This window comes from Xiphias gladius, chromosome 23 (assembly GCF_016859285.1).
Source record: "Xiphias gladius isolate SHS-SW01 ecotype Sanya breed wild chromosome 23, ASM1685928v1, whole genome shotgun sequence".
NCBI classification, from domain to species: Eukaryota; Metazoa; Chordata; class Actinopteri; order Istiophoriformes; family Xiphiidae; genus Xiphias; species Xiphias gladius.
The window spans coordinates 24,108,962-24,120,100 of NC_053422.1; the positions used below are offsets into that span (position 1 = coordinate 24,108,962).

At 39.7% G+C, this 11,139-nt stretch overlaps 1 protein-coding gene and 1 long non-coding RNA gene across 2 annotated transcripts; both read right to left on the reverse strand.

Annotated features, from left to right (window-relative positions):
• Nucleotides 1-4,413: 4,413 nt before the first annotated feature.
• Nucleotides 4,414-4,869, reverse strand: LOC120785367. Its single transcript, XR_005706596.1, has 3 exons — nucleotides 4,826-4,869; nucleotides 4,544-4,716; nucleotides 4,414-4,430 (listed from the first exon to the last, which is right to left on the reverse strand). It is a non-coding gene; the product is annotated as an uncharacterized LOC120785367 (long non-coding RNA).
• A 159-nt stretch (nucleotides 4,870-5,028) lies between these two features.
• Nucleotides 5,029-9,012, reverse strand: LOC120785752 (homeodomain-interacting protein kinase 1-like). The gene is made up of 7 exons (XM_040120630.1): nucleotides 8,986-9,012; nucleotides 7,014-7,141; nucleotides 6,224-6,414; nucleotides 5,909-6,100; nucleotides 5,553-5,734; nucleotides 5,275-5,398; nucleotides 5,029-5,145 (listed from the first exon to the last, which is right to left on the reverse strand). Exons 2-7 carry the CDS (start codon nucleotides 7,060-7,062, stop codon nucleotides 5,029-5,031), a joined length of 855 nt encoding a protein of 284 aa, XP_039976564.1. The 5' UTR covers nucleotides 7,063-7,141; nucleotides 8,986-9,012.
• Between the last annotated feature and the right edge of the window lie 2,127 nt (nucleotides 9,013-11,139).

Consider the following 11,139-nt stretch of genomic DNA (forward strand, 5'->3'; position numbering starts at 1 on the left):
TCATTCGTTCATCAGAGTTAAGCCATTCCCATAGAAATGCATGGAAACTCATGGTCATCGAGCTACATTTTTCATCTTTTTTCCCCAAAAGTGTATTGGAAAACTTTTTTTATAATTAATTCTCACTTCAGTCTATCTGGTCATTAAGTGTGTGTGTGTGTGTGTATTGAGCGTACGGGAGCAAGAGAGCTTCAACCCCTCAGCTCGTCCTGGTGCCAGCAGCCAGATTGTATTAATGGCATAAATGAATCGAGCCCAGGAACCTTCGAGGGCGTGTTAGTGGCAGCAATGTTTCCAGAGGGAAGAATATTCCCTGAACCCCGGGTGACTTTGGAATAAATAACACAAGAGCCCTTTGCTCTCAATCATCAGCAACACAGTAGAGCCACCTGCATTACAATGTTTCTAGCTACTGGCTGACGTTAATTGGCTGTCAAAATACGGTGTTGACTGTTGGACCTGGTTGTCACAAAGCAGTGTTTAATGTAATGTGCCATGCTGGAGGAAACTGAGTCAACTCAGATTTACATGAAGTGCAGGTTCAGTATCGACCTGCAGGACTACATTTTTCAAATGAGATATCATTGACCGGTAACTAAAAGTAAGAATTTACAGTTCTGGAAACTGGTTTGAACTGACTGGTTTGTCTGTTCAGTATGAAGCTACAGCTAGCAGCAGGTTAGCTTATTTGAGCTAACTTAGGGATGACAAGACTCTTGCAGGGCAAACCAGTGGAGACTCCAGGATGCCACCACTTCCTGTCGGGAAATAGGTCCAGCTGTAATCCTCCATAAATCCACAAATTCAGGTTTTAACACTTTGGATTTTGAATAATTTAAACCAAAACAGATATAATGTCTTAATTAGTGAGCTTTAGTGGTGCTGGTAGGTGATTCTTTTTACCTTTGGAAAGAACCAGGGTAGCTTTTTCCACCTGTTTACACTAAGCTAGGCTAACCAGCTGCTGGTTCCAGCTTCATTTTGAACAGATGTGAGAGTCTCTAAGCAAGAAGGGTAATAAGCGTTCCCAGAAAGTTGAGCTCCTCCTTTAAAATACAACAAAGTAGCTGACCTGAGTTTTAACTGCTATCAGGGTGTTGGGTGCACATGTAAATGTCTTTATTTTTATTCAGACTAAATGTCTCGCAAAACAATCTGCATGGTGCGGCTTGTGGTGTTAAAATGGTGGTTATCTGTAAACTGTCAGTCTGGTTGTTATATGGCTGCCCAGCACCTCTCTCACCAGTTGTTCTTCTAACTTGCACCACTTGTGGCTTTGCATTGAAACTCTAGTCTGAAATGTTGATTGTTTTAACCAAAAAAGTATTTTGTAAGAACAAACTGGCCAACAGCTGCATTGCTACGACAAATGGGGGCTTACTATCGGGAATTATCTCGGGGGATAGGTTGACCACTGACAGATTAGGTTAAACTTTCCTCTAAAGTAGTAGTAGTAGTGTGTGCTTATGTTTAGAGCTGACAGACTTGTGCCCAATTGTGAATGATTTTACTATGATTGGTCATAATCTCTCTCTCTCTGTTGAGAGGAAAAGAGATATAATCCAGTTGTTTCTTGGCAGAATCACAAGTCCATATTATGTCCCAAAAATATATTTTTATTGCGGGATAGGCAAAAAAAAATTCAGCCTTTTTGTAATCTAATTTTTTTAACAGTTCACGGCTCTCTTCATGAGTGAAATAAACACCACAATTAGTTTGAATATATTGAGTCATTCATGCTGAAATTAGCATGATTTCAAGGTGTTTAATGACCTTATAGATAAATAACTAAGTATTATGTATTTAGGTAGGAATGGCTGTCCATAACAAAATCCACTGTCCTTCAAATGTTTCCTTGCTGAACCAATTAAGATGTCTATTGATTCCAAAATAAATGCTTTTTGTACTTTGCAGCCTCAGATTTGTTGGATTTCTGAACTGCCTTCACTGTCACAGCTGCCTCAGAGATTTGACACCTGGATATAATCAGTGGTAGCAGGTGTTTTAAGATACTTAAGTAAGAGTAATTCAATTCAATTCAATTCAATTCAATTTTATTTATATAGCGCCAAATCATAACAGAGGTTATCTCAGGGCACTTTTCATATAGAGCAGGTCTAGACCGTACTCTTTATAGTTATATTTACAGAGACCCAACATTGCCCCATGAGCAAGCAATTGGCGACAGCAGCCAGTAAAAACTCGCTTTTAACAGGTAGAGACCTTGAACAGAACCCGGCTAACTGTACTAATACAATACTGTAAAAAGAATCCAGTACAAAAAGTCTTGCATTCAAAGTCCTTCAAAATAGTCACAAAAAATATACTTAAGTTAAAAATGTAACAGTATATGTCATCCAAATCGTCACGAGATAAATTTTGAGATGATTAATGTGGTAGGAAAGAGGAAAAAATTATACATTCATTTGTCAAACTTTTATCCAATCTGTGCTTTTTTTATTTTTATTTTTAAATTTGGTCTCTCTGGGCCTCAAAGACTGATTAAAATGAAACCACCTGAGACGTTTAGAAGGGAAATCTCCTTTTGGTGCAACTGCTAACAGCTCATAGGCATCTGAAACTTGATAAGGGGTTGAATGTTTTTTGAGGTGTCAAAAAGCAAGTGGGTTGGGAACCACTGGTTTATTTTATTGTACTTTGTAAGCCTATCGTGTCATTTTTAATTTGATATCATCTGGCCTCTTCTTCAGATATGTCTGGTGTCTGCCCAGTGGAGGAGGAGACCAGACAGAGTTGCATCCACAAAGCTCCATCTCATACCAGATGAACTGCTTCCATAAGACATTATTCGGCCTTACCAGGGGTCGACAGGTCTCCACCCACCTGTGGGCCTCCAGGAGAGTCACACCACGGTGCTCCATCAGATAGGCCATGCACAGGGTGCTGGAGCAGCTCGCACAGGCGCTGCAATTCACAAATGTGCAGCCTCTGTGCTGTATTTTATCTGTCGTTGGCCTCTCTGTCATCAGTATGACTTGTTTTATGGATAGTCCTTCTGAGTTTATTCCCTTATATTTTGCTTAATTTCCAAGTTTTTGTGTAAAAATTTAGCAAATTTGATTTTAAGTACTTTGTAAATACATTTTGGTAATATTATTATTTAAACAATTATTTGAAAAAAATATATAAAAATGAAAAATTAAGAAATTAGGAGAGCACATGAGTGATCAAGAAACATGTCGGACACATTGCAGGGGAAAAGCAATACAAATTTACCAGCTTAAAATAAGAATGTAAGACAGCTTCAGTGCTTGGTAATCAAAACAAGATAAACATCGAGACGTGATTATGTCATGTCTTGTCAATGGGAAAATTTGACGTGATGTTGTTAATGAAAAGGTTTCATAGTTACTAAGAAATGCAGATTAGTCCTCTGCAGGGACATGAATTTCATAGCAAATTGAATGGAAATCAGGTAAGAGGTAGTAGTAGCCTGATGGTTAGACTGAAGTGTAATCTTTTAAGGTATCTCATCCTTCCAAAACACACAAACACATTTGAAAGTAACCATTTTAAGTTATTTCATGTAGAATTCTTTAAAGGATTAAAGAATTGTGTAGTTGTGATAATTTGCTGCAAATATTGAGTCGAAGTGTAAATGACTGAGTTTTTTTGAATCACATGAGGCCAAGTGTGAATGGTTGTTAAGAAGGGATCATAACAAAAGTAATCTCAGGGCTCTTTTCATATGGAGCAGGTCTAACCCGTACCCTTTACAATATTATTCAGAGAGACCCAACATTCCCCCATGAGCAAGCACTTGGCGACAGTGGCGAGGAAAAATTCCCTCATAACGGGAAGAAACCTTGAGCAGAACCAGACTCTGGGTGGCTGGCCATCTGCCTTGACCGGTTGGGTTGGAGAGAAAGAGAGGAGGGGAAGAGAAAAAGAGAGAGAGAGAGAGGGATAATGCCATCCTTTCATCCCTTCCCAGGAGGTTTAACAACCATTCACACTTGGCCTCCTCCAAAAAGTATGACTGATATGAATATGACATCCAGCATTTATTTATTGACTTTTTTCAGTCGTAAAATGGTCCTTATTGCCCTGCCAAAGAATTTTCGGACTCTCTTCAGCGGGCTCTTCTTGACTTTAGCAGGCAGACTTTCATCGGGTGACCCGCCACTGGCCGATGCATCCTCAGCTGGACTGGTTGCACCTTGGCTAACAGTTGGTTCCTTTATAGCCGAGCCAGTAGTGTCTATTCCTGCAGCAGCTTCTGCTCCTTCAGAAGACTGAGGCATGTTTTTAATGCCATCACAGGAGCCAGGAAGGACTGAGCCTGCGTCTGTATGACGAGGTATGGCCGAAGGCTCTTCCTCTTGGGCTCTTCCTCAGCCGCACAGTCAAGAAATAGGTCCATGTTGTCCATTGGTAAGATCCTCATTTTAGCTAAAGAATCTTCAACACTGAATAAAACATGACAATAAATGAATGGATCACTCAATCAATAAACAAATCTGTCAATTAATCCAATCATGTATCTATCCAACCCTACTGAAAACAAAACACAGGCACTCACTAAAAGCTGGTGTCTATTTCATCTTCCAGATGGACCATTGTTACAAAGGGGTGATCGAGAGCCTTCCCCGGAGTGATTCTCTTCTCTGGGTCTGTATCTAGAAGGCATGTCAGCAGGCTGACAAAGGCTCTCTGATCCTCCAGCTCAATGGATTCCCGTGTGTCTGGGTTGTGCTGATTGAAAACAAAGTAGGTGACAGTTCAGTTTTAACTGCTTCCTGTCTCTCAGTGACAGAGGATATTGGTATTAATTCATTGTGTAGTCATGAAATGGACCACTTACTGTTATCAGGTCATCCAGACTTCTGATTGTTGTGTCCCATGTTTTCGCTCAATTCCAGTGTCAAGCTGGTATTCCCTTGGGGTCTAGAGGAACGAAACATGCAGGTCAGATACTTCTTCCTGAATGTGTTAAATATTATAAAAGAGCTGTTGCCTAACTGGGAGATGTAAAATTGTGAACTGCTGAGCAAGGTTAAAATACCTTCATCCACCATCTTGGGCTGTCCAAGTGCTTTTCCACCTTGAAAAAATTTGTGTGCATTTCCCAGCACAGAGAAGGTGGTCAGCTGGCTGGCCCAGGACGTCTACAATGCCCCTCATCTGGAGAGAGAACATAAAGAATCACATCAGCCAACATCCTACAACAAGCCCCCTCTCGGGTTTGGACATGTATCTGGGGCACAATGTAACAGTCTTTGCATTTGAATCTAGATCGGTTTGGTTACTTACTGACTGGTACTCGCAGTCTATCGCAAACAGGTGTTTGCAGAGGTACAAGACCCCGAGCACACAGCCTAGACTCCAAGCGTCTATGGCCTCGGAGAAGGGGAGGCCCAGGGTGACTTCAGGTGCCCTGTGTGTATCGTACAAGAGTCACAAGAGCTATTAAGTACACTGTCAAATTCAGCATATGTACTGACGACTGACACAGCCTCTGCTGGATCATTTACAGCATAAACACACAATTGCAAACATGTTAAAAGATGAGCTTTGCAAATTGAACCTACCTGTAACCCAGAGGCTGAATTGTCTTCCCAAATACCTCTTCTCGGACACCGAATGACACGCCAAAATCTATCAGTTTTATTCTGAAGGGCTCACTCAGATGGTTTGCCAGCATTATATTGTCTGGCTTCAGGTCTGAGTGAACCACACCAATGCCCTTCAGAGCATCCAAGGCCATCAGCAACTGCAGAGACAAAGGACACAATGTAGACGGTTAAAGTTACCATTGACCAGGGTGCAGGCTTAAACAGATCAAGAAGAAATACAGTTATGTTACTTCAGTATGTAACTTCTTTCCCAGCTGGCTGAGTATCTTGCCGTTACTTGTTGATAGATTGATCAAAGCCACAGTCTTTACCTGGTGGGTTATTGGCCGTATCTCATGGAGAGAGAGTGGCGTCCCTTGCTGTTCGCTGAGCAGTTGTAAAAGACTCCTGTCCAGCATTTCAAACACTAGACAGGTATGTCCTTTGTGTTGAAACTGCTCAAAGAAATGAACCACATTTTTCATGGCTGGGTCAAGCACGCTCACTGCTTCAAGCATTTTGATCTGTGGGGAAAATAGGAAAAATGACATAGGTACTTAGCATTCTAGATGAAGTTCATTTAATAAGCAAAACATAAGCAAGAAAACATGAAAAACCTAATTATCAAAACGCATTAAATAAATTACCTCTCTTTTAGCGGTCTTTTCGGTTTTCAGGATCTTGAGGGCCACGTCCTGTGCTGTGATTAAATTCACACCTTTAGCAACTTTGCCAAAGCACCCTTCGCCGCTGAATTCTTTAATGAGGTAGCGACTTGTGCTGCTGCACAGTGTGTCGCTTATTTGCACCTCAGAGCTCTCTGATTTCTTCTTCTCATCTGTTACCGCGGACAGAGAAGCAGTACATGAGGGAGAGGAGGAGAACATGCGAAGGTTACAACATGGAGTCGGCAGGGGTCATTCAGTCAACAGAACATGCACAAATGTAGCTGAAGCATTCAGTATAGTCATGTAAATAACATTTGGTTGTCATTCTACGACCAATTGAAGAAGAATATTACGTCCGATATACTGAAAATGGCCAATGACTTCTTCAGTGATATTCCCAAAGAATGAGAAGAGCAACATATACCGAATGAGAAAGAACGTGATCAAATGCTACACTGATCTTCAGCATTCAGATCATTTTCTCAAGAAGAAGTTACTCTGCCGTAAAAAATGCTCATTTAAGTTTGAAGTCTTGAATTGAAAATGTTACGCATTAGGTAGGTATTATCGAAACATTTACTTAAAGTATAAAAAGTTAGAAATGTTTCAAACTCTTAACCTGCAAAGTGACCTCTAGCTTCAGAATGAAAATTAGATACTTATAGTACAAGCATCCTAAGCACTGTGCTTGAGTAAATGTATTTAGTTACTTCTCATCACTGTGTGTGTGTGTGTGTGTGTGTGTGTGTATGTGTTGAGTCTTACTTACCAGTTTTATCTGCTGTCAAACAGCTGGCTGAATCAGAACGTGAAGACATTTTGCTGCAACAAATGTTTTTCCAGATGTGCTACTTCTTCAGTGTAACTTCTTCAACTAACTCTGGTCTGTGTTCTCACCTGAAGGTAAACAGACCAGCTCTTGATGACACCACAATAGAACAAGATTCTATTCTATTAGAGGAAGATTCCATTCTAATCCTTTATCTGAAGAATGAAGGACAATCACTTGGTTTACAGACAAATTGTTCATTTCTGATTTATGCAGTTGATCACTTTCTATCCAATGTGTATTTCAAGTATAAGCATTCTAATTATAAGTCTTTTAAAGCTATGGCTGTCGCCACGTTTAATGGTCTGTTTTAGCCATAGTTACCTTTGTTTACCTGTTTATAGCAGAATGCAGTAGTTCTCTCTCACACACACACACACACACACACACACACACACACACACAGAGCATATGTACAGTAGGTCAGTCATTTCTTTTGTTCAGACTTTACACCTTTTGCTCCAGAGAATTCTGGCTTCATAAATTCAGTTCACATGCTGTCATGAAGAAAGGCAAGAGAGGCTTCCACCCCCAGATAAGGAGCTGTCACCAAGCAAAGAATTGCTGAACACTGTTGTGGATGATCAATCAAACTGCTTTAAAATTGTGCAAGTTAAGGTTTTGACGTTAAATAGTCCTCATAATTACACTGTGCATGAGTTTATGGAATACTGTTGGTGAACTACTGAATTGTGAAATATTTTATGCATAACATTTGAAATTCACTGCTTTTGAATTTTAAAGTCAGATATTTTGAAATTCAGTTGAATATCAGCTATCTTTTGTACAGATTTCAAGATGTTTATGTAATATAATAATAAACAGAATTGCTGGCCGTATTCGTAGTCATAGTGTGTGCGTGCGTGTGCTTTTTTAGTGTATGTGTGTGTGTGTGTGTGTGTGTGTGTGTTGTTGAGACAACACAAAAAGGGACAGGGTTCATTCGTTCATCAGAGTTAAGCCATTCCCATAGAAATGCATGGAAACTCATGGTCATCGAGCTACATTTTTCATCTTTTTTCCCCAAAAGTGTATTGGAAAACTTTTTTTATAATTAATTCTCACTTCAGTCTATCTGGTCATTAAGTGTGTGTGTGTGTGTGTGTATTGAGCGTACGGGAGCAAGAGAGCTTCAACCCCTCAGCTCGTCCTGGTGCCAGCAGCCAGATTGTATTAATGGCATAAATGAATCGAGCCCAGGAACCTTCGAGGGCGTGTTAGTGGCAGCAATGTTTCCAGAGGGAAGAATATTCCCTGAACCCCGGGTGACTTTGGAATAAATAACACAAGAGCCCTTTGTTTTCAATCATCAGCAATACAGTAGAGCCACCTGCATTACAATGTTTCTAGCTACTGGCTGACGTTAATTGGCTGTCAAAATACGGTGTTGACTGTTGGACCTGGTTGTCACAAAGCAGTGTTTAATGTAATGTGCCATGCTGGAGGAAACTGAGTCAACTCAGATTTACATGAAGTGCAGGTTCAGTATCGACCTGCAGGACTACATTTTTCAAATGAGATATCATTGACCGGTAACTAAAAGTAAAAATTTACAGTTCTGGAAACTGGTTTGAACTGACATCAGAAAAAAAATATGTAATTTAAAGTTTCCATTTTCTTGCTAAGAGTTAGTTGAGAAGATTAATACCACTCTTGTCTGTTCACTATGAAGCTACAGCTAGCAGCAGGTTAGCTTATTTGAGCTAACTTAGGGATGACAAGACTCTTGCAGGGCAAACCAGTGGAGACTCCAGGATGCCACCACTTCCTGTCAAGAAATAGGTCCAGCTGTAATCCTCCATAAATCCACAAATTCAGGTTTTAACACTTTGGATTTTGAATAATTTAAACCAAAACAGATATAATGTCTTAATTAGTGAGCTTTAGTGGTGCTGGTAGGTGATTTTTTTACCTTTGGAAAGAACCAGGGTAGCTGTTTCCACCTGTTTACACTAAGCTAGGCTAACCAGCTGCTGGTTCCAGCTTCATTTTGAACAGATGTGAGAGTCTCTAAGCAAGAAGGGCAATAAGCGTTTTTCCCAAAATATCAAAATATTCCTTTTAACATTTGAAAGTCTGTGTAACTAGGGCACCAAAATGAAAGCTGAGCTAAAGCTTGTAGTCATAACTGCTACCTGCATCAATTTATGAAGTCTGGACATAAATATTATTTTAGACCACAGTTTTACAAAGGGCTATGTGTTAGACTATTTTTGAGGAGGTGGTGCATTTATGCTCAGATAAGCCAGTCATCTGCTGGCTGTAACTTCATATTTAGCATACAGACATGAGATTGGTATTAATCTTCTCATCTCACTCTCAACGAGAACGTGAACAAGCTGATTTTCCCAGAAAGTTGAGCTCCTCCTTTAAAATACAACAAAGTAGCTGACCTGAGTTTTAACTGCTGTCAGGGTGTTGGGTGCACATGTAAATGTCTTTATTTTTATTCAGACTAAATGTCTCGCAAAACAATCTGCATGGTGCGGCTTGTGGTGTTAAAATGGTGGTTATCTGTAAACTGTCAGTCTGGTTGTTATATGGCTGCCCAGCACCTCTCTCTCACCAGTTGTTCTTCTAACTTGCACCACTTGTGGCTTTGCATTGAAACTCTAGTCTGAAATGTTGATTGTTTTAACCAAAAAAGTATTTTGTAAGAACAAACTGGCCAACAGCTGCATTGCTACGACAAATGGGGGCTTACTATCGGGAATTATCTCGGGGGATAGGTTGACCACTGACAGATTAGCTTAAACTTTCCTCTAGAGTAGTAGTAGTAGTGTGTGCTTATGTTTAGAGCTGACAGACTTGTGCCCAATTGTGAATGATTTTACTATGATTGGTCATAATCTCTCTCTCTGTTGAGAGGAAAGAGATATAATCCAGTTGTTTCTTGGCAGAATCACAAGTCCATATTATGTCCCAAAAATATATTTTTATTGTGGGATAGGCAAAAAAAAATTCAGCCTTTTTGTAATCTAATTTTTTTAACAGTTCACAGCTCTCTTCATGAGTGAAATAAACACCACAATTAGTTTGAATATATTGAGTCATTCATGCTGAAATTAGCATGATTTCAAGGTGTTTAATGACCTTATAGATAAATAACTAAGTATTATGTATTTAGGTAGGAATGGCTGTCCATAACAAAATCCACTGTCCTTCAAATGTTTCCTTGCTGAACCAATTAAGATGTCTATTGATTCCAAAATAAATGCTTTTTGTACTTTGCAGCCTCAGATTTGTTGGATTTCTGAACTGCCTTCACTGTCACAGCTGCCTCAGTGATTTGACACCTGGATATAATCAGTGGTAGCAGGTGTTTTAAGATACTGAAGTCAGGGTAATTCAATGCAATTCAATTCAAATCAATTTTGTTTATATAGCGCCAAATCATAACAGAGGTTATCTCAGGGCACTTTTCATATAGAGCAGGTCTAGACCGTACTCTTTATAGTTATATTTACAGAGACCCGACATTGCCCCATGAGCAAGCAATTGGCGACAGCAGCCAGTAAAAACTCCCTTTTAACAGGTAGAAACCTTGAACAGAACTACTGTACTAATACAATAATGTAAAAAGAATCCAGTTCAAAAAGTCTTGTATTCAACGTCCTTCAAAGTAGTCACAAAAAATATACTTAAGTTAAAAATGTAACAGTATATGTCATCCAAATCGTCACGGGATAAATTGGTAAAATTTATCCCGCATTAAATAAATTACCTCTCTTTTAGCGGTTTCTTCGGTTTTCAAGATCTTGAGGGCCACGTCCTGTGCTGTGATTAAATTCACACCTTTCGCAACCTTCCCCCAGCACCCTTCGCCGCTGAATTCGCGAAAATTCAGAGAACCTACCGAGAGAAAATCTAATTTGTCTACCAATTAAGGCATGATAAACGTGTGTTGTCGAAAATGTTGATTTTGCCATGTGTAGCAAAATGTCGACAGTTTCCACAGCAAATTCTGTGTCTCCACCTCTTACGGAAAATTCATTAATTAAAATCAAATCAATGGGGCTTCTCCTCAACATACTAAATATAATTTTTAGTCATTAATGAGTTAGAG